The 27981-nt window shown below is 34.3% G+C and overlaps 4 protein-coding genes across 5 annotated transcripts; 2 read left to right on the plus strand and 2 right to left on the minus strand.

Annotated features, from left to right (window-relative positions):
• Positions 1-136: 136 nt before the first annotated feature.
• LOC113731015 (rac-like GTP-binding protein RAC13) lies at positions 137-3170 on the minus strand. Its single transcript, XM_027256048.2, has 7 exons — positions 2725-3170; positions 2478-2565; positions 2070-2179; positions 1379-1442; positions 981-1045; positions 817-882; positions 137-473 (listed from the first exon to the last, which is right to left on the minus strand). The coding sequence occupies exons 1-7, from the start codon at positions 2821-2823 to the stop codon at positions 372-374; spliced, it is 594 nt and encodes a 197-aa protein (XP_027111849.1). The 5' UTR covers positions 2824-3170; the 3' UTR covers positions 137-371.
• Positions 3171-10940: 7770 nt separating this feature from the next.
• Positions 10941-11972, plus strand: LOC113731016 (pathogenesis-related genes transcriptional activator PTI5-like). The gene has a single exon (XM_027256049.2). The coding sequence runs from the start codon at positions 11225-11227 to the stop codon at positions 11816-11818; it is 594 nt and encodes a 197-aa protein (XP_027111850.1). The 5' UTR covers positions 10941-11224; the 3' UTR covers positions 11819-11972.
• A 2936-nt stretch (positions 11973-14908) lies between these two features.
• LOC113729618 (ethylene-responsive transcription factor ERF091-like) lies at positions 14909-16128 on the minus strand. The gene has a single exon (XM_027253887.2). It carries the CDS (start codon positions 15925-15927, stop codon positions 15100-15102), a length of 828 nt encoding a protein of 275 aa, XP_027109688.1. The 5' UTR covers positions 15928-16128; the 3' UTR covers positions 14909-15099.
• A 4477-nt stretch (positions 16129-20605) lies between these two features.
• LOC113731156 (GDSL esterase/lipase At5g45960-like) lies at positions 20606-27975 on the plus strand. Of its 2 annotated transcripts, XR_003458495.2 has the most exons (6): positions 20606-20936; positions 21034-21164; positions 23118-23351; positions 24743-24998; positions 26891-27135; positions 27713-27975. XR_003458495.2 is itself a non-coding variant. In XM_027256244.2 (5 exons), exons 1-5 carry the CDS (start codon positions 20648-20650, stop codon positions 27082-27084), a joined length of 1104 nt encoding a protein of 367 aa, XP_027112045.1. In that variant the 5' UTR covers positions 20606-20647; the 3' UTR covers positions 27085-27415. The 2 variants fall into 2 exon arrangements, 1 of the variants encoding a protein (XP_027112045.1); XM_027256244.2 differs by lacking the exon at positions 27713-27975 and having other exon boundaries at positions 26891-27415.
• Positions 27976-27981: the final 6 nt, after the last annotated feature.

A 27981-nucleotide genomic window follows, 5' to 3' on the forward strand; every position in this document is an offset into this window, starting at 1 on the left:
TACAGTAAAAATATCTCAAATAACTTACAATCCAAACTATCATAAATTCTAGTTTCTCCTCATTATCTAGAACGAAATGTTTCTTAACATTTCCAAATTTTGTGCTTCAATTTAAGGACTACATGAAAATGAATGGTTTGAATTCCAGAAATTAGCACCCATTGTATTATGAGAAGCTCTTTTAACAGTTTCTTGTATGTGATGAAAAAGGTGTACATATACATTCAACATTGTAGCAAATACTACAATATCTGATAAGAATATTGAATAATAGAACTGGAGGCACCTGGAGTGGCCTTCCATATCTTACAAAAAAAAAATTTTGAAATTTTAATGAGTAGCTGCCTTCAATTGGCGAAACAGATCAAAATTTAGAGGAATGCGCAAGGCCTAATTCGCTTCTGCGGCTTTTTCTTCACTTTAGGCGGGCGCAAGGCTGCCTTTATTGCAGTATCGAACACAGCTTTCACATTCTGCAAAAATGCCACCACAACCATCAAGAGCAAGTTAAAATCTTGTCATAATATTTATTTCAGTGGGGAACAAAATCTAATTTTTGAAAAGGTAATTGAGTTTTTCAATGGAAAATATAGTTATATCTAAAATCTTGAGATTGTAGAGCACCCCTTTTATTCCATGCATACTTGCCATAATTATATACTGCTAGTAACATTTAGAATAGTGTATGAAATAATTTCGTAAGTACTAACTGAGCAAGAAAAGCCTGATCATAAGTTTTATTTCTAGGGGGATTTCAGGCTATATTATACAATCAAGAAATGTATATATGGCAGTAAAGGTATCATGTCAAGTTACCTGTTGAGTTTTTGAACTGCACTCGACATAAGCAACAGCGCCAATCAATTTCTTTAATTCCTCACCCTGGCAAAAATAAAAATTATGTCAAGAAAGATGTTTTTATGCCAAAAAAAAAATTGGAAAAATCAATATGAGAATGCATTCTAATCACAGATGCTTACTTGGGTTGTTGAAATAGGTGTGGCGCCTGGATGATCACTCAAATACTGCTTGTCTTCTCTTAAGTCTGCACTTCAAAATTAGGGGCCAATAAGATCACATCAGCCAAAAAGGGGATGAAAAAGACTAATTCAAGCTTTGAAAGGATGAAAAAGAAACGTGTGTTTTCTTTGGCCCTTAAATTTTTTTCCTTATGAAACATCTTTTTTTTTTTTTTTTTTTGTTGGTACAATGGAGGGCCTATAAGGCCCATTAACTAGATACTATAAGAGGGGGAGGGGAAAAAAAATTATAGACTTTAAATTTTTTTTTCCCTTATGAAACATCAATTTCATGTATAAATAGGTGTGGCATTGAAAAAAAAAAAAATCGTACTAATATTTTATTTTATACAACTTACCGAGTTTAGTCCCCACCAGCACTATCGGTATGGTTGGCGAGTAGTGCCTTAACTCTGGAATCCACTGTTAGATATAAAGAGCAAGATTTTCAATATCCAATCCAGTGTGCAAGATTTCACTTTCTATGTTATCAGAAGTCAATTCGAAATCAAACTCCATAAAATTGCTAGTGGATCCTCTCCCTCGGTTGGAATCTCTTTTAATACGAGTTAGAATAGAACTAGGAGTAGGAGATGAGGATTGATAAAAAAAAAAAAAAAAAAAAAAAAAAATTCACTTGAGAAAGGAAGCATCCCCAGCCACTCTGGATGGAGTAGCTCACTTTGGGGTTGTGAAGAAAAAAATGGTAGAAAGGAAGGAGTATATTCAAACGAAGAGAGTTTAATTGTAACTATACTTTGTTAACATATTTTTTTTTTCATTCGAAAAGATTATATACACTTGCAGGTGTATTGGTTGGATTGTCAGTATCATAGACTTAATTTCTTGCCTCTCCTAGAGAGGATAAAACTCTAATTAACACACAACTACTCTTCCACCACCCTTACACTTACACACCTGATTCGAAACAACTGAAATTTTGTAATATCAAAGCTGTGGTAGTATTTTATTTTATTTTATTTTTTTTGCATCAATTCCTTTCCTAATCCAAATGCAAGCTTAACTTATAATAGAAGAACAGTTAAGAACCTTTTTGTATATATTCTCGTAGCTGGCCTTGCTAATGAGGGAAAAAGCTAGCAGAAATACATCGGCACCTCTATAACTTAACGGCCTTAGCCTGTTGTAATCTTCTTGACCTGCAACGCATAGATTCAAGAATATAGTGTCGCTTCTTTTTCTTGTTTCCATAATCATCTCTCAAGTGTAGAGCAATAGATAGATAAGCATTCAATTATGATCAGTACTATATGTTTTCTTCGCCCTTAATCAAGAAAAGTACAAAGTAATTCTATAATTAAGCGCTGCAACTGTGAGTTTATAAAATCATCTGTTTCTGTTTAAAAACAGAAAAAAAAAAAAGCATAGTGCAATCTATTTCAACACTGCCATGCAATTAATCTCAGCAAACCACATTAACGAGAAAGAACAATTTACCTGCAGTATCCCACAGGCCAAGGTTCACCGTACTACCATCCACCACCACATTGGCACTGAAGTTATCAAAAACTGTAGGAACATAATCCTGTCATAACACAACAGGAAAAAGAAAAAAGAAGAAGAAGAAGTGCATAATTCAGTTGAAGAAATGGAGATTAATATTACTGCTTACCAAAAATGTCAAAAAAATAAAAAGAAAAGCACAAATAATGCTAGGTCTAGATGATCATTCTGGAAATCGTACCGTCGGAAAAGTATTACTCGTATAGGAAATGAGCATGCAAGTCTTTCCAACAGCCCCATCTCCCACTGTTACACACTTTATAAATCTTGCGGTTGTCATTCTTGGTGCTCTTCTTATCAGCTGAATTCGCTAATCTAGTTGTTGTAGTGACTAACTAGCCGGTACATATATGTGCAACTGATTCCTCTGTGCTTTCAATGATAGTAAATGATTGTCTTTTACGAGGAAAACTATTTAACTATTAAGGAAGTATTGATGAAATCTTAAAGAAAATTGTAGTGGAGAGGTTGGCATTTAAAAACTCAGGCATACCACCAAGAAAATGATTGCTTTCTAGACTTTTTCTTTTCTTTGAGTTGAAGGCCAGAGGCAGACTAAATGTAGCAAAGTAGGTGTAGTGCTGGTGTTGGTTGGTTAAGTGTTGGGGAAGGGATTAGAAGCAAAGAGGATTGCTTGATTTACTAACCTAGTATGATTGTCTAAGCAGAAAATATTCCAAAAGAAGTGACCTAAAAGTGATGTCTCAGGGTGTCACCCATTACTTTCAGGCTGCCTTCCAGATCTGAACACATGTGGTTAGAAGGCTAAATTAGATTAGAGCCCATTCAAACATTTAAACCAAATTTAAAAACATACTTTGATTAAGGTGATAAAAAAAAGGACAATCTCGCATTTCTGTGTCGGAACCAGAAATTTTAATTTGAGGAGACAAAATACATATACATATAAACTCTCGAATCAGCACAAAATTTTTTAAAAATTTTGGGGATACAAATAGTATAAAATATATATAAAAAAAAACTTTTCAAAATTTCGAAGGCGAAGGCTCCCTCCCCATCTCCTAGTTCCGTCCTCGTGTGTCCTGCTTTTTCTATCTTAAACTGTTGGTATTCGAAGCACATTACGACAAAATTTATATTCCCTGTCCTGACAACTCTGATTTGTTGGTTAGTGGCTTACAATTTAATGCAATAAAAGACAAATATGAACTATTTCAACAAGAAATTGTTACACCAAAAAACATAATGATAAGGTCAAAAAATAAAAGTAGGATTAGTTGAAACCGACATTTTGATGGTGCCAAGCCCATTATGATAGACCTTGGACAGGCCTAAATAAAATAAATGTAGGTATATTGGGCCAAAATTGGGCTTACCCTACAACGACCCAAATGGCCCATATCAGTCTTGGATGCCTTGCAAGATTAATCTTGCTAGACTCATATTTCCTTTTCCTCTCCTGAAAATATTTCGTTTTTTGATTGGGCAAACCCTCTTCAAAAAGTTACTGTGCAGAATTACCTTTGGACGGAGCCCTAATAATAAGGACTCCTATTAGAACTTTGTCTTTTTAGTTGATTAAGTTTCACCCGAATTCAGTTTAACGTTCTTCAAAATCCCAAGAAAATCTCTCTTCTTCTGCTGCATGCACCTCAAGGCAAAAAAGTAGCAGATTTCCCAACTCCATCGCTAAATTACTTTAATCAAAAAGAGGTTAGTCGTCCAACGTTTTTTGTTTTTCTTATGTTGTAGGATAGAGAAATCTTTCATAAGGTTTTCTTGCTTGTTTCAAGAATTTTCCCTTCTTCTTCTTCTTTTTCTTTTTTTTTTTTATTTTTTTATTTTCGCCTAATTTCTTACTTCTTATTTGGTCCGGTCGACATGGATGTTAGGGATGCTGGATGATGATGATAACAACAGCAACAACAACAATACAACCTCGAACGAGGATGACAATAATAAAAACAACGACAAAGACAACAATGTAGAAGTCGGTAATCGCCCTGCATGCTCTGCGTGCAAGCATCAAAGGAAAAAGTGCAAAAAAGAAGAATGTCCCATGTTAAAGCACTTTCCAGCGGAGAAGGCTGATATCTTCAGTGCAGTTCACAAAGTTTTCGGCGTATCAAACGTATCTAAGATCATCAAAGTCTTAGAACCGCATGAACAGGAGAGAGCAGTCGAGTCTCTTGAATGGGAAGCATTGGGGTGGAAGAAGGATAAGGTGCATGGACCTTTAGGTATGTACAAAAGTTTGGAAGAACAGAACCTACTGATCATCGAGAAGAACCAGAAACTGTTCGAACAGAATCAGAAGTTGCAAGAAGAGAATAGATCCCTGAAGGAAGGTCTCAGATCAATGCAACAGTCTCCAACAGAGAACTGTAGTAATAACGCTGGGGTGCTAGCCCTCCAGCCTGGGGCTGGAAACGTGATGAATTATTACCATGGAAGTGGAAGTTTATCACTAGAACCAGGAATAACTAATGCTGCTCAAGTTTCTGCGGCAAGATTTTTACAAGATCAACGTGGAAGAGAAGTTTTACCTATTGCTGCTGCTGCACCATACTACGATGTAAATCATGCACAAGCAGTGCTAGCCAATATGGGAAGCCATCATGCGGGTCAAAGCAGTAGAGCAGGTTATTCTTTGGCCAATGGATTGTATAGTCACTATTCTACTACTCATCCTTCCATTGATAGGCGAAGTAGCAATCAAGTGATGCCTTTGTTTGGATACCCTAGTCCTCAACAGCTTCAATTCATCAATTCTGGTCAGAGAAACACTCCAGGTAATCTTAAATTCTTTTAATTTTTGAGCTTTTAGTCTTTCATCACCTATTCGTAATCATGGGATTTATAACAAACAATTAATCATGGGATTTATTCCACTATTTGTTTGATCACCGTTTGTTTTTTCCATCTCGATTTTGCGTTCACTATTGAAAGGTTGCTCTACTTTTTGAGCTAACAATAACAACCCTCAAAATACATAGGCAATACTATTAGCCGACTATATTTTGCTATTCAGTCTGAGCAGAAAAAAATTTGTCTCTAGACCAAAACCATGCCCAATGCTACTATCTACAACAAAAGAATCCCTTCTTCGAGCTTGTTAGTAATTTAATTAAGCCATAAATCTTGAAGGTTTAGTTTTGCATAGTGAATAACTAGACATTAGTGTTTTGACAGACTAATCTTGTGACTCTTCTTCTCTAACAGATTACTTTTCTAATATTACGTTAATTACAATAATCAAGAAAACGGGTTAAAAGCATGTTGTTTTGTGTTTATCTAGGGTGCGTCTTTTAGAGGTTGATCTAGAAGTGTTTAGAATTCCGTGGTGTTTTGAGATAAAAGTACAATAAAAGACTTAATGTACTCTGGCATGTTCTGTTGAGTTGTATTCTGGTTATGAATTGCTCGGCATAATTATTACAAGATTTGCTATAAACTCTCACAAAATTATATTGTAACCATAAATTTTGTTTATGTACACTATATGGATGGAAATACACCAAATCTTTGCAAAAATAACACTAAATTCTGTAAAATTTACACGAATGAGCTATAATAGGACAAAACAAATTAACTGTCTACCCCTTTCCCTAGTCTAGACCTACCTTGTTCCCATTAACAAAATGTCTTGAGCTTGTTAAACTTTTGTCTATGCAGGTGAATCCTAATCTACTTATACAGGAAAGCAATAGCAAAGTAGTAGTTTGAGAGTTACAGACATTTTCTGACCTTTTTTTTTTGTTGTATTTTAATATAATTAAACAATTTCATTAACCTTCTAACGAAACCTAAATTTTAGGTACCTTCACCCCTAAAAAATAGACACACACGTGGTTTCTTAAAATCTAAGGCATTAATGGATAATAACTTACATTTATGTTGTATTTGTGAAATCCCAGCTCTGTAATCCTACTTATGAATTAGGTATTATTTCCTTTTTCATTTCCAAGTCCATTGACCATTGAGAATATGTGATTTTTTATCGCACCATTCTCTAACTAACTTGTGTTGGACAAAATTTTGATGATACACATATAGCTAGAATAAAATTAATGTTTATAATTTGATGAAAGATTGACACTAAGTTAAACAGTCGTATTTGATTTTTTTAGTATAGTCAATAAGTCTTTTAATTTATAAGAAAATTCATTGAACTCATAAATTTAGCTCACTCTAGTCCCAACTAGATCTTAGATTGCAACCTCTCTGATCACAATTGAAGCTCCCAAAGGAGGGGAAGGAGAGACCAATGGGGGGAAGGGAATGGAAGAGAAGAGACGGAGAACAAAAAAGGAAAAAGAAGAGGAAGAAAAGGAAGAAGGAGAAGAGAAGAGGGGGTAGGGGATTGGTGGTGGTGGTGATAGGAATTATTTTATTTTTTTAAATTTTTAATTTTATTATGTGTATTTAAAATTGTATGAATTAGATTTTTTGAAATGTATTACTGTAAACTCCACAAACAAAAAACAATCCGTAAAAAAACAACCTAGGCTCTTAAGCTTTACTACGTACCAAGCTTTACAAAGTTCACGGCTTGTAAGACAACTTACAGCTTGTGGAAAAAGATAAGCCTACGATCATACTTAAATTATACTTTTTCCATGCTATCCTTGCTGAGTTGGTTGTTTCACATTATTGCAGATAATCGGTAGAGTCATATCGCTCCGAAACTGATGGAGGATCCCACCAAGAAACAACAATGAATAATTACGTCAGATTTCTTCTTTTCTCAGCCCGGAAACGAATTTCTTTGACGCATGAAATATATAGATTTTTTTACATGAAATATGTTGCTTTAAAAATCCATTGTTGAAACTTTGTTCGTGTTTCCTATACAATCATTTTCGGTAAAACCAGCACAATTACTGCGATGTTTCTTTTCTACATCTTTGGTTCATCGGCGCAAACTTTTGTACTTGCCCATTTCATGATGTCTCAGAAGCCCATTACTGTGTCTTTCCTCTGTTGGACTTCCAAAAATATTGAGGGCCTTACTTATCCAAGACGGGCTTTTGTGAATAATGGGCACGGACCAGGTTGGTAGCCTCAAGTTTGGATCTGCCACTTCCATTATTCTCAATTACTATACAAATCCCATTATTATCAATTACTATACAAACTAATATAAATATAAATTATTTTTTCATATATATAAATAGAATAATTGTGATGCTAATTGGCATCTTAGCAGAAAATCTAATAAAATATAGAGTGTAACTTGGACTTTTTTTTTTTTTTTTTGCTAAAATAATCTTGTTTTGAAAATTAACATTATTCGAAATCATATTTCTATTCTAATGTTCTGGCTTACTCTTGTCTTCCATCCCAACTTCTTATTTTCTCCTCACTCCCACTTTTTCTTCATTTTCTTTATTGTGTTAGATTCAAAAAATGATATTTGTCTGTGAGGAACCAAACTCACTTTTTTTTTTCTTTAACAAGTTCATATAACAATTCAATTAAGAAATATTTTCTTATTTTACTTGATGTTATATGGATAAGTTCTGTGATAGTCAAGTCATACACACAAGATATAAGTTTCATCTCTGAATGTTCAACTATATTGAAGATTCTTTGAAATTTAGATCACTAACTTACACGCAACTATTTAATTAGTCTAGCAAGTTTTAATTAGTTAAAGTGGCACTAGTGCCTTTCTTACAGCAATAGCATGAGTCAACAGACAAAGACCGAGGTGGAATTTAGGCTACAAAGATAGATTCCACCTCAGCTATGACCAATAAGAAGTCTAGGTGACACAAAAAAAACTATTAGAAATGGACTATGATTTGAAATTAGATAAATGGGAATACTATTTTGGAAACGAAATTAATATGGCAAACAACTTTTTAAACAGGTTAACTTCCAATTTCTTCCGTGCAATTCCTATGTGAAATCTTAGTGCATGAAATATGAATATCATTAGTACTCCAATTAATATAGTCGAATTCAGAAACCCGTATTTATAATTCCTTCTATCTTATAGTCAAATTCAATTCAAACCTCCTCCAATACAGTCGAACTAAAATACATTACTTTGAAATGGATGACGCAAGGCACTTAAAATTAATCATATCCCATTCCCACGTGCAACTATAACAACATCTCTCGTGCCCCTCTACACTAAATCTTTTTCCACCACTTTAAAAAGAAAGAAAGAAAGAAACAAAGAAAGAACTTATTACTTTCATGGTTTGCTTCCTTTTGCCTTTGACTAGTATGACAATATGATTTTCCACATCCAACGTAGTTTTTTTTTGTTCTTTTTGATGCAGCTTTAACCAAACGATTTGCTGTCTGTGTTTGGTCCAACCAAACAGATTTGTTCAAACCACGTGAAATATATCTTTTTCTTGTTGGGGAATGAATACTCAAGAATCGACACATTTTCGTTGGTTGAACCTTAAAACTTGTAGCATTCAAAGACGGAAATTTGTCTTTATTTACTTAATTTTTTTTTAGCCTTCCCCAGTTGTCATTTCCCTTTGGGATTCATGAACCACTATAAAAAATGTGTCATGTCACCTTTTGAAGAGTCAAGGAGTAATACGTATAGAAATTGGATTCATATATTCTTAGGGCCCCAGAAGTGGAAGAAATATATGAAGATCTGATCTGTTCATCTACCTGATCCTGTCCCAGTTGAGGTCACCATCGATGTGAACGCATATTCCACGCACGGGTCCTTCGTTGAAGAAGGGTCTAATTGACAACTAAGTCCATTGATGATGAGCACGATGATGGCAGCATAAAGAAATATTAGGTGAAGCTAGAGCCCATGTCCTTTTCCTCGAGTTTCAGTTTGCTTCTTTTCCCACCAGTCTTTCGGAATTTGCGGCTTCTGCCATCACAGTTTTGATTATGTAATGCAGATAACAATAGGGATGGATTTAGTTTGATGTTGAATATGATAAAATTGACCGTTGGACACAATTTTCAAGAAACGTTAAATTTTTTTGTGTTTTTGTGTATAATTGTTGTGTTAATACCTACACTTACTGCTGCGTTAGTAATGTAAAATTACACCGTACGATTCGATCTGATGATTATAGAAACCCTAGTTAGGTCTGGCAAACGATTGAGTTAACGTTGAATTCAATATATGAATATTTCGCATACCAAAAATTTGTGGAGTTTCTATTAAAGCATGAAAATTTAGAAGGATTTGAAGCTTTGACATTTACGAGCTAGAAGTATAAACAGTTGCCATATTGGAATTGGATTATGGGTAATTTAACTGAGGTCAATTCAACTGGATTTTGATAGACGAACGAGCAGGGGAATTAGAATAAAGAAGATCTACAATCCGGGCTTCTACCAACTACGATTGAATTTCCATACCCTGGCCAAATGGACAAATTGTCGCCTACCCACATTTGTTTTCACGGTTGATATGGTAGAATACTAGAAGCATGGAGCCAATTGGGAGCTAAGTCTGGCTCTCTCTTGGTCTATCAGCAGAGGACTTTTAGCTTATACTTTTTTGTTATGTTCACACTGTGACACCTAACTAGCAATAATCGAATTCCTTTAATCATACGCTAATCTACCCTGAAAAAAAAAAATCATACGGTAATCTCTCTTTATTTTAATCATGCCTTCCCTAAAAAACATATGGTAATTAAGAAGAACCTATTTAGAAGAAGCACATCTGTGAAAGCCAGCCATAAATTTAAGGTGGAGCCAATCCTTATGCTTATTCGAGTTGTAAAATTTAGGGTATAACATAATTTATCTCGCTATGGTTTGGCATTTTTTCATATAACTTTCCTATGATTTCAAAAGGTATACATAACCTTTCATAGTTTGAATTAAAATATCAAAATGACGGAATTTGCATTCTATAATGGAGTCGACTAAAATGTCAAAAATACACTTGTGTAAAGTTGAAAATTATTTGTTAACTACCGGGGGAGGGGGGTTTATGTATATATTTTAGAAACATAAGGGGGATATGTGGTAAAGTACTAAACTATAAGAGGGGTGTCATATGGTAAAACATAAAATTATACGGAATTAAAATATCGTGCATATTATGTTTATATATTTTGGTGACTTCAACTATTTCAATTTTTAAACAAGAATAATTTCGACATTTTTAGGGGTTCCATTATAAAGGATCATTTTCGTCACTTTGATACTTTAGTCCAAACTATGAGATGTTATATATAACTTTTAAAACTATAGACGGTTATACTAAAAATTGCTAAATCACATTGGAGTGAAATACGTTTTACCCTAAAATTTAATGAAAAGAACCAAAATTTCTTCGATCTTTTGACTATTGTCCTTCAAATTGATGGAAGTCTAGATATTATTGATAAGAGAATAGGATATTCTAAACTATTGCAGCCAAATCTTATAATATTCACGAACAATCACCATTAATGTCGTGGATAAAGTTGTGAAATGGAGAAGAATCGGAGGACCAATCTTCTCATGTTCTAATATTCCACCATCCAGTCAAACCAAAATTCCATCAAAATCAAAACCACATTTCCCCCTATTTCCTAGTACCTTCCGATCCCTCAATAATAAATTCCATGACCCCACAGTAAAAAACTCTGGTAATCCTCAACATAAATAGATGGCTCAACCTTCCCAAGGTTTTAGAATTTCAATTTTGCAACTTTCACTGGTCAATTTCCTCTAGAAATTAGCATTGTATTGTTGATCAGCAGCAAGGGAAGGCAGGGCAGGCCATGGTTCCATATCCACAGGCAGAATTACCTCTTAACGAGAATGACTCACAAGAGATGGTACTATATGAAGTTCTGACTGAAGCAAATGCCATTTCACCCTCAAATTTCCCCTCTTCAAGAAACCAAGCTTCTGTGAATAAGATGCTTCATCAGCCATCTCATGCCACAGGCAAGAAGCATTACAGGGGTGTTAGGCGTCGGCCATGGGGAAAATACGCAGCAGAAATTCGCGATTCGACGAGAAATGGTACTAGAGTTTGGCTTGGAACCTTTCAAACTGCAGAAGAAGCTGCTTTAGCTTATGATAGAGCTGCATTCAGGATGCGCGGTGCTAAAGCTCTGCTTAACTTTCCTTCGGAAATAGTAACAGCATCTGAATCATCGATATTGAGGCAAAGAGTTCATCATAATCATCATGCAAAGCTGAACCTAGATCGACAGGAATCAAATTCAAGTAGTAGCTCCACTGAAGTTTCGTCTGGGACGGGGCTGGGATTGGCTTCATTTGAATCAGAGAATGCAGCTGGGGATTTGTCGAATGCAGAGTCTGAAGAATACACAGCGGCAAATTTCTCGGTGTTCCAAAATGTTTAAAGACAGGAGATTGAATTTTATTCCACTTCTTAGGAAACTATGATGTATTATAGCTGTGTTTTTTCAATCTGCGTCAGAATTCTCTAGCCATTTTCTCTTCCTTAAATTTTCTTGAGATTTAATCTCTATCCTAGTAAATACTTTGGTCCTGCAACTCTCCAGCAAATATGTTCATTATGTTCAGCTAAAAGAATTGAATCACCCGCATTAGCTGGCTCGGTGCTTGTACTTTGTACGAGTTTAAATTGCTCGATCAAGTTTCTCGAGAACCATAGAAAATGGTTAAAAAGTCCAGGGGCTAATTTCTTAATATTACGAAAGTTTCATGGAGAAAAGCTCTACCAAATATTTTTTGTCATCACTAGTCGACCAATCGAAAAGTTGTGCCTCTACAAAGTTTTTGACTTTTGGCCTTTAGCTTAACAGTGATTAGATCGTACTAAATGATCTATTGCTTTGAGCGTTGTATCAACCGTATGAAAAATTAGGATCCAAGACTTCCCTCCCGTTTACACTTTTCTGGTTCCATAGGTAGGCAGAGCACGCATCCACGTGGCACAATTCCTACATATCAAGATTCATCTTGTACATTCTTTTCCAAGGTGGCCCTAATGTTATAGAAATTCATAAAATTTTAACCAAAATTTGGACCAAATGAAAGTCATCTAGTAATAATTAATATGTAGTGAGGAAATTAGATCAAGCAGACCTTAATTTAATAATTAAAATTGAGGTAATAAGAATTAAAAATCCTGAATTCAAATCTCTCTTCCCCTCCGCTTCTCAAATTTGACCTTTCCTTTGCTTAACAAAATGTAATAGGAAAACTAGCAAGTAATCACATCATGAATTATGCACATGGTACGAATTGCTCAACCCTTTAATATTTATAACCACAATATCACATTTTTTTATATAAATAAAAATTTGAATGGATTCCACTCCAATTAACACCACGGATCAAGATATGTTACTAAAATTATGGATCACTTTTAAAAATTTTTACAAATCATTCATTAATACAGTCATCACACGTTCTTTTGTAAAGAAAAATAATCCGTCCTCACTGGTTGCACCAGCACCGGAATACCGCATCACTATTTACTACTTGGGAGTGCAAAGTCTACTGGCGCGCGTAGCGTAACTTTACCAACAAAACAACTGCCGCATTCGATAACAAGCATCCGTGTGAGACCGCTGAAAATGGAGGCACAAGACCGTGGCTGACCAAAACCCCGAGAAATTCTAGAACTGAGTGACAGAAGCGCTGACGAACCCCCTACTCCAGCTTGCACTGTCTTGGAATCAGTTTCTAGAGTTTCGGGTGTAATTTTTTTTTTTTTTTTTGTTCTGAAACAATAAGTGATTTTATTAATACTGTGTATCAACTATATATTTAGTGGGCAAAAGTTCAGTAAGAGGCTTAGAGCTATACAAGTGCACTATGACACTAAGGGTTAAGCCACTCTTCATCCAAAAATATGCTTAGCTCATAATTGCTAATAGGGTCAGCTCTATCACTAACTTCATTTCTAGACAAAACAAATCAACATTCCACAAGCATAGAGCCTAAGCTACTGATGTCTTCTGAGTGGGAGTATAAACCCAATTTTCTAGAGTTCGGGTATAAAAGATGTATCTTCTTGGGCTAAATGCTTGATATTCATACTTGACCATAAGAAATTACTCATAACTGTTTAAGTTTGACATTGTAACAAAACTCTGAATCTCGCGAGACTGGCATTATAGAACAGGATAGGTACAATTTAGCGTCGGTCTGTGTACTGATCTCGTGTAATTTTGTGAATTGCCTATGTAAAAATTGATGTATTACCCAACAAAAAAATATTGACTCAAATATGTGTAGAATTTATTAGTTTACATTATACAGTCTCCATCAAAAATATAAAACTGAAACCTGTGTTTGACGTGTATAAGATATTTAGTACGACAAATAAAGTTCGCATTTTTAGTAAACTCGCACTAGCCCTCTCCCTCCACGTGATCTCGTTTTAAATTCTACTTAAGTTGTGCAATCTGCAGTTATTTGATTCAGGGTAAATTATACTTTACCCTCTTGTGATTTAAAACAGTTTTATACAATCGTTTTATGATTTTAAAAATTATACATAACATTCTCATGATTTGAATTAAAATGTCAAAATGACAAAAATTCTACTTTGTAACAAAATAAGCTAAAATGTCAACATTACCCACTTTTAGAAGTTGAAATAGCTAAAGTTGCCAAGGTGTATAATGTACTATAGACTACACTTTAACCCCCCCCCCTGGGCGGGTGGTTTATTACTTTCTCATATAATTATCTTATAGTTTTTTTAAATTTATACATAATCTCCTATGATTAATAAATAATTTTGATTTTGACATCAAATATTTTTGGTAATTTAGTAGTAGAGGGCAAGTTCGGTCTTTGACTCTTAATCCAAATTATGCAGGAGTTGTGTATAGTTTTTAAAACGACACGAGGGTTACGTGAAAATTTTCATGTTCAAAGGGATAAAGTGTAATTTGCCCTTTGATTGAATTGAAGAATGTAAGGGTTGTGTAGCATAACTCTGGGCTATGGCTTTTGGACTTGAGCTAGCATGGGAGCTGGGATTGAGGAAAGTGATCTTAGAATCAGATTCACGGATGGGACTGCAGCTGGTGCAAAAATGCTCCCAAGATGGCCCTCACTTTAATCTAATCCAAAGGATAAGAGGTGCCAAGAACAGAGAAGGGGATTGTCAACTGAAGCACACGTGGAGACAGGAATTGCTGCGCTGACCATCTAGCGAAAATCAGCCTGGACTTATGCCGGGGATGGAGGAAGCTTGAAGAACCCCCATCATCCTTAAGATCTTTCCTAAGCCATGATGTAATGGGTGTTAGCCAAGCTAGACTAGTCTCTCTGTAGACCCAAAAAGAAAAAAAAAGAAAGAATCGAAGAATATATAATTGTCAAAGGATGCAATTGGTTGTCCAAAGAAACAATCTTGGATCCAACATAATTTAAGAGGACAAACCACAATTCACCCAAGGAAAGAGATGAGAATGATATCCCATATCAATCTCGAGATTCTTCAAATCTCTACCATGAACTCTGCTGCTTTTTGATTAAGGATGATTCAAATGATTCAATATGATAGTCTATAAGTAAGTACACAGCTTTTCCACACTCTGGCGCGTAGAAATTACGGTGATGTACAAATAAGGTACATATTGTTGTAACAACATGAAATCTTCACACTGCATTTGTATTGCCAGTGCTACTTAACCAGTTACGGTAAGGAGAACAAATTTTCTAAATATTCGCTTTCAAGATTTGGAAACTGTAATAAGTTGATGTCACTCATAGGAGCTTCTTCCCAATATTCCGCTGAAATCTTTGCAGATTGAGCATTGTTGATGAAAGAGTCCTCAGTTTTGTCCCATTCTCTTAAGACCCTTTTTCTAGAATTAGACATGATTTCACCACAAGTAACTGAAGCACTTGTAGTAGTATCATTAGTCTGACAAGAAGTTGCTGATGAATCCATGTAATCTTGTGGAATAGACTTACACGTTCCCATGGCTTCCGCAACTGTTTCAAGTGGGAAGTTAAGATATGCCTTGGGACCTCTGATTTTCAGTGCAGCCTTGTCATAAGCCATAGCTGCTTCTTCTGCTGTTCCAAAAGTCCCAAGCCATAGTCTAGCTCCTTTTCTTGATGAATCTCTTATTTCAGCTGCATATTTGCCCCATGGCCGCCTTCTCACCCCGCGATAATGTCTTGTAACAACCTTCTTGACCTTTATTTCATCAGCTCCCGAATCCATCTTCTTGCTACTGCATGTTTCTTGTGAATGAACAGTCCTTGATGACTCTGTATTGTTTGGAAGATTAGCTCCATCTAGAAGTTGCTCCCATGCTTCGGCTCCCATGGATATAAACCTGCCTAAACTTGGAAGCCTTTCTAGTAGTGATCCGTCTCTGGAATTTAGTCCAGGCAAATCATGCCATGTTTGGGAAGATTCAACTGGATTTTGGTGTGCATTTTCTAACTCACTCTTGGCTATATAATTAGCCCAAACATTCTCTAAAATCGTGGATTTCTCGTCTTGAGCCATTCCACTTGAAGCGAATATTCTATTAACTTGATAAGGTATAGAGAAATAGAGAATGATCAGGGAATGTTCTCCTCGATTTGCATAGCTTTATATACATAGCCTTGGTCTTTGATTTTGATGGCTCCAGTAGCTACGGTTTCTCCGAGTACATGAATAGGTATCCAGTAAGATGCTTGTGCTGCAAATTAGCTAACTTCAAGGATGATACCTGATACCAGGGTGTAGACAACAAGAAAAGTAGCCGGCTTGAGTTCTTTTAAATTGATTGCTGGAAAAGTACTCGTTTGAATTTGTCATTCATTTTAAGTGGAATATGCTTCTGGTGTGATTTCATGGACATCTTCCCTGCACTCAACGGTAATCGTGATATAAGGGAAAATTTTTAAAAAAAAAATCTCAAAAAAATGCTTATACTTGGAAGGTTGTATGGTAGTATTTGGAAATGGATTTGAATCATTGTGCTCTTTACAAGCTCTCTGGGATTACACTAACTCCACGCCACCAACCTTCATGGGAAAGATTTTTAGTAACACTTTTCAGGTTCATTTGGATGGTCCATTTTTTTATTAGAGGAAAATGGAAGGCCCAAACTCCAAAAACTAAAACTTGGCTCTTTTTTCGAGTTTTTTTTTTCTACTCTCCCATCTCTTCTCACACCCTTCCCACCTCCAATTATCAAACACAATATTTGAATTTTGAACCTAACAGTGGAAAAAACTTCAAGAATCCTTTCCTAGTCAGTGGACCAATCCTCAGTTTTCATGTGAGGGAATAAACATGCACAAATACTTATGAAGCAGCTCATGCGCAATTTGTCGGATTTGATGGTTTGTGATTTATAATATAATCTTTCTTATTTTGTAATTTTGTTAAATATAATAAATTTTCAAATTAGATATATCCGTAACATGTTCTATAAATTTTTTGTCATTAGTGCAGTTTTTTCTGTTAGACAAATCATATTGGACGGTATCTAACTAACTTATTAATAATATTGACCCCTATTTTATTTGAAAAAAAAAAAAAAGAAAGCAAGGATAGGGAGACAGAGATTTTTTTTTCTTTTGTCAAAAGGGAGAAAGAGATTGATCATCTGAAAAATAACATTTCGAATGGTTTCAAATATAGAATAGAATAGGTTATACAAACGTCTCGAAAAAAAAAAAAAAGAATGGCTTCAATCAACTTCCTCGCCGCTTAAAATATTACCAGCTTCGATTCTTTTCCCCGGCACCTTCCTGTAACATACCTAAACTGTATCCAACTAGAGAAAAGAGACCACAATAAAATCTTGGGCTGACCGAAATTTCTTTTGAACTTCGCGAGATGGGGCAATCGGAGGCCCTGGTAAAGATATGATCAAAAAATATTCCTGTGTCACCAATTAGTCAAAATTGCTTGCTGGTGAAGGTTAATATAATTTGTTTGTGTGAACTTGAAAAAGTCTTTTTACTTCTTCTCATTTTCGTTTTCTGAAGACTTCAATACTATTCTGCATAAGCAAAGGGAAGACGTTTCTTTGGTGATACTTCATCCAGAACAAGACCAAAAAGAAATGACAAGGAACTAAGGGATGGATTTTAAATTGTAGGCTTCCGTGATCACGAAGATTAAAGATACTTTAGCTAGCAAACATTCCTACATCCATTGGAATTGCATGCTTTGATTCTGTGCAAGAAAATAAAATGCGAAAAATTCATGCGTTGCACTTTTGTCATTCCAAAACTTAGATTCCTAAAAATCCAACTCAAGCTTTGATGGAACAAAATTATTACAACGCAAACAATCAGTTGTAGCAGATTGAACTTGAAGGATTAAATTTTATTATTATATCTGTATTCTGTAATTATTTTTTTTTTTTTTAAAAAGGTGAATAGGAATGACATGAGACATCATGTTACTTTTCAGGCCTGAGCTGTTCGGTTTGAGCCCAGTACATTTAGATCTGAAAACTCGAAGCCCGTTGAAAATTACCTCATTCTTTGCTGATTTCCCATGAGTCCATTGAATTAGTCCATATTAGAAAAGCCTATGTAACCTGTATCACAATCTTTGTTGGCATTTCCACCATCCCCAAAGTTTTTTTTTTTTGAAAAAAAAAAGTATTATAGAGAAGGAAGAAGCAGAAATGCCAAAAGGAATAGAAGTATTAATTGTAGTAAAACTAAGTGATGAAAATAAGAAGGAAATTTAAAAAATAATAATAATCAAAGGCATGGGCGGAGCCACATGTATCTAAGTGTGGATAATTGCCCCCACTTAAATTTGAGAAAATCAACTTTCAGGTTTAGAAATTTTAAAAAACTATAAAAATTACTTCTTATTTGACCCCATTAAAATTTAATGCATCCTTTTTTCTATTTATATTGACCCCCTAAACAATTAAAAATTCATAATTATTACCATCTACGTGAATTTTGGGTCTCTTTAAAATTAATTATGGAAGTTATTTTAAGAATAAATTCTTTCAAAGTTTTCAAATCCAAATGGAGAGAATAATTTTCACATCTAAATTTAACTTCATAACCTATATTAAACCTTAAAAAGAGAAACAAAAACATCCATTGATTTTAACCATACTATTATTACTTCATTTCATGTAATATTAAAAATCTACCCTCCTTACCCTAGGGTCTAAGCTCCGCCACTAATCAACAGGATCTCGAGAGAATGAGTTGAAAAGAATTCAAAGGCCTTGCTGCGGTTGCTTAATTTTCAGAAGCACAACGGTTTCATGCTTTTGCGGCTGTCCAGTTTCCATGTATTTAATCTGGTTGAAGGAAGGCGTAAAAGATTAATCTGGTCCAGTTTCCACTGTTTTGCAATTTTATAGTTTATGTCTTGATTGACATATAAGGTTTTGACTTTTAGATCGAATCTTTAAAATGAATTCACCGCAACTCAGTCAATTAAATTCATCCTTCCTCTGCCAATCTTCCAAGTGCAACTTTTGGTACATGAAGCCAAAATCAGAGGATTTCCAAATCGAGAACATTTGAGATTTCCTTGTTTTGGATTCATGTTGCAAAACTTCTTAGAAATTCGTATTCTACCATTAAAAGACGTGCAATTCTTTGAGTAGAGAAATTAATTTGGAGATCTCAATTGTTGGTGGTATGAAAAAGAGGGATGCTCCAAATCATTTACTAGCCAGCAGAACATCGAATAAATTAAGATTGTAGGTGGATAAACAAGGTGTTTGTTTTTTTTTTTTTTTTGGTTTTAGGAAAATTATACGTGGATTAGATGCTCATCTGTTTTGGCCAAGCATCAAAAGGTCAAATTGTAAATCGAAATATTATAACACATGGGTTCAACTTTTAGCTGTTGCTTTTCTTGGATGGACGTATGTATATTGTAACAAAGAAAAGGTTTCATATGTTCAATATTGGTGGAGGCTCTTCTTCAAGTTCAAGATTTTACTAGATTTTAACCCATGCATACATTAATTGCACGGGTAAAAACTTGCTGAGTAGGTATGGTATTAGTTAATTAATTGCATCTAGAATGTCAATATATTTTTAAAAAATTATTCAATTTGGAAAAACATGCAGCTATATTGAGCTTTAATGTTTTGATTAAATGGAGAAATTTTCTTATAAAAATCAACTAAAATAATTAAAGTGAATATTAATTGCCTATTATTGAATCAATTTGTTATAAATAGCAATAAAAATTGTTACAAGTGAGATATAATTCAAGAAAAGGGGCACAAAGTGAGAATCGTGTACTTTTTCTGGGTGCATGTTGTAATTAACCCAATTTTTTTTTTTTTTTTTATCTGTTATGTACATTATTTTGAAAGAATTTCATGACTTAAGACAAAAAGAAAAGAAAAAAGGGTTAGACAACAAGAGGATTATTTTCCACCCACAAATACAAGCGGAGACAAGGTAGAATGCTTCAAGCTAAAAAGCTAATGCCATTAGCGGCAACTTATTAAAATTGCACAGCCAGCTTTTCATTTTGGTGCCCATGAATTCCTGAAACGTATGCACGTTGATGAACATTGCACAATTTAATTTTCTTGTCAGTTACCTATAATGGTTATGTAATTGTTTGGATTGCTATTTTTTCCAAATTTTTTTTATATTTTCCATGAACTCATTTCTCAATTACCTTTTTATAACTTCACATATATTATATCGCTACAGTACATTTTCTTTTTTCAATACATTAGGTTGTTTTTTCTTTATGTGCTAGTTCAGTCTTGGGCGATGTTCGTACAATTTACTTTTATAACTGAAAAAAGCATGAAAATCTTACACTAAATTGCTGGAGCTGCGAATAAGGTGTGCACATAGACAAAATCAAGTGATTTCATTAATATAGGAACTTAATAAATTGTTCAATGCCCACATTCTTAAGTGAATGGACATGAACTATTGATTTTCCACCAAATCTTACCAATTAATCATTTTCTTGATGCGAAAAAAAAGTGATTTTCTTGATACACACTACTAGTATTATATTTACGAAAAATGAAGACTCCAAAATGCACACGTAAATCTTTGTTGCACAACAAAATTGTGAATGTCTATATTCCTAACCAACTCCATTATGACAAGTATTTTTTTCTCCAAAAAAAAAAAAAGAAAAATAAATGTACGAATATGTCGAACTCCTTTATTTGTTGGACATCTCGTTGTGACCATAAATAGCATAACCATCCCCAACTCCTTTCGTGTCAGATTGTTGCTGTAGCAATAAGCGCTCGAAAATGAATTCTCCATATGGGTTTTTGCTGCCTCTTCTCATTTGCTATTCTCTGGTATTCTTTTCAGCAAATACCATCGAAGCTGGAACAAAATCAAGAAAGCTTCGGGAGCTGATCTCCAAGAATTCCATTTCATCTGTTTTTGTCTTTGGTGACTCCACAGTGGACCCTGGAAATAATGACTATATAGGAACTGCTTTTAAGAGCAACTTCCCACCTTATGGGGAGGACTTCTTTGACCACATTCCTACTGGGCGATTCAGCGATGGACGGCTTGTTACTGACTATTTGGGTAAGTTTTCCGGCTTCCCTTTACCTGCTTTTTGCTCCCTTTGCACCACATTATGGAGTCTATTAACTACTTGTGGCTTTTGTTTGAGATTGTTTAGCTGAATATGTGGGGTTAAAAGAAACAATTCCACCATATTTGGACCCAACACTTAGCGTGGAGGAGCTCATAACCGGAGTCAGTTTTGCTTCTGCGGGGTCCGGATTCGACCCTCTTACAGCTAAACTAAGTGTACGTCTGGCTCTCATTCTTCTCTTGCGTGTGTGTCTCTGAGATCTTTCTTCCTGTTCCATGACAGTTTTACAATAATGAAGGAGTAATTGTGTAATTGGTACTCTTGTTCTGCTAGGATTGGTTTCGGATTTGCATGGCAGAAAGGTGGCTCACTCATAAATCCACAAAATAATCTTGAACAGATTTTGTGATTCATGTTTGAACAAAATTAATAAAAAGGAGTACCTTTTTTTAAGATGTGATGTATGTACGCTTAAAAAAATAATTAAAAATTGTGTTAAAAGAATGTTTTCACAAAACCTGTTTTATGTTTGTATAAAAGAAGCAGCAGTTCAGACAAGACCAAAATCGTAGTAGTAGTGATGTAGTATCAGGTATGACCGTGCAGAGTAGTTCATTTCTTTAATTATTCTGCAACCATTGAGTTCTGACCATAAATACAGCGTTTGTCATATTTCGTCACATCTCCATTTGTCCACCTTGATAATTATTGATCTACTGGTGATATTTCCTGCTTCGGTATGTAGCAAATAAGTACGTGATGATGACCGTAATCGAATCCATTCAAACGTTTTTACATAAAAAAAATAGCAATATATGCAGAAATTCTATAATAGGCTATCCACGTTGAACTGTTGCATTATAACTATACTCTCTCTCTCACATACACACAAGAAAAAAGAACCTGCTAGTCTTCATCCCTATATTTGGAGTTCCAATTGACGAGGGGCAATTTAAAATAGAATTACTCACAAATAATGGATTTAAATCAAACGTGCTCTAAAAGTGCATGTGATAAAATTTGAATCTTCATATAGCCCCGTCATGACTTGTATAAATATTCACTTTACTCCCTGTGATTTTTGCATTTATCCACGTAATTCCTCTATGTTCTTATACGAGGTAATTAAGCCGTCGATTGATTTAGCATTTAAGTAAGGATACTATTGATATTTCAGTTAACGATGTTATATATGTTAATTTTAGTCAAGTTTCCACTTTATATAAAATCATAGGGGATGAAGTGGACATTTTGAAACGTTAGAAGGGTTATGTGGTAATAGATGAAACCACATGGGCCAGGTTACATGTTACTTACCCTATTATTTACTTTGTGCTCTTTGATAAAATGCAATAGTTTAAGGTGACATAGTTTCCTTCTTTGCCGCTTCCAGTAATTAAAAAAAATTGCAAGAAAATTCTTGGCTGTGCACCTCCTGAGACACTTAAACTATGTAGAGTCGAGCAACACTAATCACTAATTAGAATCAACGTCTCAGAAGCTGTAGTTAACACGTTATGTATTGTTGCAGAATCCCAGAAGCAAGAACAAGTAATAACGTACGTAAGAGATTGTCAAAGGAACTGCAATCTAAAATCGTATTGGTACTTTTATAACGTGCTAAATTAAATGTGGCAGTTTTACAAAGGGGTCACCTGCACACAATTATGTACACGAATACGTACACATTCGTACTTGTATGTATTTTTGGACTCTTGGGCATTAGGATATCTTTAGGTTATTGGTAAAGATGATCTGCTTTTGCACTCTTTTTTTGGTAGTTTGGTTGTTTTGCTGGAAATTTTCTTGATATGAAAGGCCAATTCCTTGTGACTTTAAGCATGTATATTTGCAGGAATAAGTTTTAACTAGTAACTGTGTAAATTCTAAGAACCAGGTGATGATGCTTCACCAATAATAGTCCTTTTGAACATGCGTTATGGACATGCCATAATGTAAACCAGTTGCTTTACAGAAATTATTACCTTTCTGGTGTAATGAATTAATAATGTACGTAGATCCAGTAAGACACTTCATCTGTAACTAATAGATCATGAATTTATTAAAGAAAGAAAAAAGAAAACTTAAATCAGTCATGTAGAAGTTACTCCAATTATATTTCCTGAAAAAGTAGTTCAATTAGTTTGGTTTGTTCTATGATGTGGCAGGGTGTAATTCCAATGCAGCAGCAACTAAATTATTTCAGAGAATACAAAGCAAGAATTGAAAAAGCCATTGGAGAGAAGAAAGCAAAAGAGCTGATTAACAAGGCCTCCTTTCTAATAAGCTGTGGCACAAATGACTACGTGGTCAATTACTTCAATAACCCGATTATGCAAATTAACTACACGGTCTCAGCTTACCAGAAGTTCTTGTTAGACAATGCCCACCAACTTCTCAAGGTTAGTCTTCTAAATCTTTTCATTATTAAGCATGCATGCCAATTATTCTAAACCTTGTAACTGCAAAATTCCTAGGAGTATTTAATTAGTGGGTTCGCAGCTTATGACTATATATAAATTGTGGCCTAAAAAGGGAAAAAAAAACTATGAAAGTATGTAGATATTGTAGCCCAAGTGGTAGATATGTAAGGCCTGAGGAAGTCATACTCTGAATTCTAACTTTACACCCATTAATGAAGATGGCACCGGAATTTATTTTTTAAAGTAAATTGAAGATAAAATCATTGATTAGGATTTAGGAAAAATGTTAAAGAAACTTTCTAAGACAGATAATCCCTTAATGAGTTATTTGGTTGGATTTCTCTTCTTCTTTTTTTTTTTTTGGACCCAATAGATTCTAGTTAACGCTTACTCCTACTCTCTATTAGGGAGAAGGGGGAAACCAAAGGAATAAAGAGAAGAGAATTTGGAGGAAACTGAATTGCCACCAGACTAGTCAAACTAGTGAAAATTTTAGAATATAAGTTAAGGAATTCGATTTTTTAACCTATATCCAAAAAAATATTAAAATCTCTTTCTAGTAGTCAACTACTCTATAATATAAGTGGTTGGTTAAAATACGGTTGGATTTCAGGTTACTAAAAATATTTAAGGGCATGCTGACACTTTCAACAAACATTTATTTTGCATTAGTTTCGTCCAGGCTGTCCTACTGGGTTCCGTACACACAACGTGGAGCTTCGTGGTGAGTTTTCCACCATGGCCACCGCAGCCTCGTCCCTCTCAGCCCCTCTTTTTCGAGTGTGGTTATTTTTGTCCCAGCCATCTTTGAAGTTTCGGGTGAAATTGAATTTTTCAACAAATAGACTAATTTTTAATATTTTTTATCTCACATATATTATATTATTAAAATTAACACGGAATCAGATAATCTTTCATCTAAAGTTAAACCACATTATTAATTTATGGTCATAGAAAAAAGAATAAGATCTATGGTTAACTGGGGGAGGATTGGTTGGGTGTTACGACGGGAGGACGGCAAGTAAGAGGTCCTATATTCAAAATCTCCCACTTACCAAAAAAAAAAAATCTACGATCAATTACATTTCCAATATTAGTAAAGAATTTTCTTTTCAATTTTTGATCTAATATTCATGTTTTCTAAATAGGATTTATACGTTCGATTTATTTATCTATTCTTACAAAATAATTTATCTTTTAGAATTCTGTGTACATTGAGCTAGCTTCTCTCAATTACCATAAGAACGTCAATGATAGAAGAAAACTATTAGTTTTAATCACTAATGGAAACTTAACCACAAAACACACACACAAAATATTCATCAATGTGCAGCAAGTTGATACAATGTTTAATGGTGGCATAATTGCAGGGATTAATAGATGAGGGAGCACGGAATATTGGTTTAGTGGGGTTGCCACCAATGGGGTGCTTGCCCGTTGTAATAACCCTTAATTCGATCAGTGCATTTCATCGAAATTGTATTGAAAAGTATTCCTCTGCTGCAAGGAGTTACAACGAGGGGCTTCAAGAAATGGTGGCTTCTGTCCGACGTTCCGATATCAATGTAGTTTATGGTGACATTTACAATCCAATCAATGACATGATCCAAAATCCTAGCAAATATGGTCAGTGCATTTACTCCTCATTTGCATTGGTTTTCCTTCTTATTTTTTGGCATGTTATTTTGGTCATAACTAAAATTGCAGATTAATGCTGTATGTTTCTAGTTTTCCTTTTTTTTTTTTACTCCCTATGTTCATAGGAACCTATTGCTAGCTTATCTAGGTAGCAAACCCCAGGATTTTGTACAATTCAAAAGGCAAAGACATCTACGCGCAAGATTTTGGACTTTGGGACCTCTATCACACTTTTAGCTGTTGGAGTTGTGGTTTTTTAAATGTGGCATTTATCTCTTACTCCCTAGGTCCTACATAAATATAGGCTCACTTTCCTTTTGTATCTATCCCAAATTATAGGCCCATTTCCTTTTTTAAAAAAGTAGTTAGTTTGGTATTTTACTAACATACTCATATTTATTAGAAATTTTTGAATATATTAGTTGCCTTCTAATGGCTCCAAATTGAAAATTTTCATTGTTTAGTAATTTTATTTTTGTTTTTCATTTTAGTGAAAAATGTAACATTAAGTCGATTGACTCTTGCATTGAAAAATTAAAGTACTCTAAGTTCCAAAAACAATATAGTAACATGTGACTCTTACTTTGAATAAATGATCCAATTTTAATAAAGGGGTATTTGAGGAAAGTATGAAGAAAAAATAATTTATGTAACTGCATTAATAAAATTTCTTACTCTGTGTAAAAAAAAAAAATAGATCTACCTTTATGAGACAGACAGAGTATTATATTTAGATTCAATGGTTGTGGGACAAATATCATTCTAAAATGTCTCGTAACATGAGCGTAAAAGCAAAATGTATAACAGAAGATTCAAAGCCAAGAACTTGGTTGCATACTTGAAATCTATGGAGTAGTATTGAAGAGCAAATATGCGCAACTAGGAAAAAGCAGGCAGCATACCCTAAAATGCCCTTATCTTATAAAAGTTTAATTTATTCTTTTAAACAATTGTAAAATAATTTGGCACAATTACAAAAAGAATAAATGTCAAATATTTCATGCCAATATTTGTTGTTTGATAACCATCTATCGCTACAATAGGTTACTTTTCATAATGTTTTACTGGGAATAGAGATTCTTTTTAAGATAGAGAACAAAGAGTCATTTGATTTTTCTTTTAAGTTTGTGGACTGGTTCAGTGGTAGAGCTACCATAGTGTGGTAGTGATTTTGGGCAATTTATTTTAGGCTATTGTTGATTTATTCTTGATTTTGATATCAAAAAAGGAAAGAAAAAAACAAAAGCTACAAAAAAATTGAATGACAAAGAAAATTATCAAAAAAATATTACTCCTTCCGTCTCAATTTATTTGTCATATTTCGAAAATCTAACTTTTTAAGAGCGGTGCTTTGATTGTGATATTTTATTTTTCTTTCTAATCTTACCTCGCAAATTCAAAAATTTGAATGACAACATACATATGATTAAAAGAAGGGTATATATTGGAAGGAGAGATTAAAAGGTGTTTTGACTTTCTTTAAATGACAAATATTTTAGAACATTATAAAATAAAAAGTATGACAATTTTAATGAGACAGAAGGGTACTAGTTTGATGTTTGATCAAGATAGAGGTTAAGAACAACATTGATAGTTCTTCAGATTTTCTCATCCTTTATATAAGCATGTCAAACAAGGGAGTTTTATTAGAATGCTAAAATTGGTATTGCCATTTTAAATTTTTAAATGGCCATGGGAGGTGTATACAATTTTTAAAACCTTAGGGGTGTTAAGTGAAATTGTTAAAAACCTTGGAAGAGGTTCCTGAAGTTATCCCTTATAAAAAAATTCTTGTCTCTTTCAGCGTCTCAATCTCGCCATTCCTTAACGGTACCACCACATTTTGATGTAACACTAAGAATGGTCTCCAATGTCTGTAGGTTTCGAAGATATTAATACTGGTTGTTGTGGGACTGGACTGATTGAAGGATCATTCTTATGCAATCAAGAGTCCCCTGTTTGCCCTGATCCGTCAAAGTTTATCTTCTGGGATGCAGTACATCCAACTCAAGCAGCATATTACCATTTGTTCAAGTCCCTACGTTCACTCGCTGATTCCTTCATGAGGGGATAACGCCAATCAATTATCTTGTTGTTGTCAATGTAATGGCGTGCGCAAGAATTTGTAAGGAGGTCACATTTACAACACCAAAAAGAAAATTAATTTAAATATTGTGTACATCAGTTTGTTGTGTTTCATGTAAATGAATCTCGTTCATCGAAAAAAAAAATGGGCATATATAATAGAAGTTACTGCATTATTGAAATAAGTTGAATCTTTTGTACTTCGATTAACTCTCTCTTTCGCTTTTGTATTTGTGAAGATTGGTAGGAAAATTTTTCTTTCCTATTTTCTTCCTAAACGATTGATGAACTAAATGATTGGGATGCCCTTAGCAAACATATTGACAGAATTAATGTGTATATTAATTAGTTTGATTAATTGCCACCTTCAAGCTTTTGGCCTGCCTTCATATATTTGCAAGAGTATTTTTGAAACTTGCAAATTTTCAAGCTAGCTAGTACTTCAAAATAATTAGGAAAGATCTTTTATAGTGGAATATATACAATTAATAAGCTTTAACTAGGTAGTCAGAAGTGAGGATATGATTGTGGTAATCTGTTTTTTATACTTGACACTTTTTCGATGTCATTTCCTATGATTTGATCAAGTGAGGATGATTTATGGTTTCTTTGCACAGCTTTTTGCAGCCTAGCCGAGAGTTGATCTTCTCAATTAGAGCCTTCCCCTTTCAAAGTTTTCTTAAGCTCATCTCAGACGGTGTTTCTTGAGGAAATCCTAATCTTGCAGCCCGTTCAGGAGCAACGAGAGACTCTTCTAGCAAACTAATTGCAGCTTTTGCGCTTTTGGATGGGATTCGTCATATATAGTTTGAAAGATTGATGTGCTCATTGAGCTTGATTCCCATGTTTAATTATATATACCAATGCTGTAAGAGCATCATTAGTA

The sequence above is a fragment of the Coffea arabica genome, chromosome 2e (genome assembly GCF_036785885.1).
Source record: "Coffea arabica cultivar ET-39 chromosome 2e, Coffea Arabica ET-39 HiFi, whole genome shotgun sequence".
Taxonomy (NCBI): Eukaryota; Viridiplantae; Streptophyta; class Magnoliopsida; order Gentianales; family Rubiaceae; genus Coffea; species Coffea arabica.

Bases quoted from the DNA above. Each gene is read 5' to 3' on its own strand.
- LOC113731015 (XM_027256048.2), bottom strand. From the start codon at position 2,823: ATGACAACCGCAAGATTTATAAAGTGTGTAACAGTGGGAGATGGGGCT. The intron at 1,443-2,069 runs GTTCTTAACTGT...TATATCTAACAG, and splicing joins ACGAGAATATATACAAAAAG to TGGATTCCAGAGTTAAGGCA. The intron at 883-980 runs GTAAGCATCTGT...TATTTTTGCCAG, and splicing joins CACCTATTTCAACAACCCAA to GGTGAGGAATTAAAGAAATT.
- LOC113731156 (XM_027256244.2), top strand. From the start codon at position 20,648: ATGAATTCTCCATATGGGTTTTTGCTGCCTCTTCTCATTTGCTATTCT. The intron at 21,165-23,117 runs GTACGTCTGGCT...ATGATGTGGCAG, and splicing joins CTCTTACAGCTAAACTAAGT to GGTGTAATTCCAATGCAGCA. The intron at 24,999-26,890 runs GTCAGTGCATTT...CAATGTCTGTAG, and splicing joins CCAAAATCCTAGCAAATATG to GTTTCGAAGATATTAATACT.
- LOC113731016 (XM_027256049.2), top strand. From the start codon at position 11,225: ATGGTTCCATATCCACAGGCAGAATTACCTCTTAACGAGAATGACTCA.
- LOC113729618 (XM_027253887.2), bottom strand. From the start codon at position 15,927: ATGGCTCAAGACGAGAAATCCACGATTTTAGAGAATGTTTGGGCTAAT.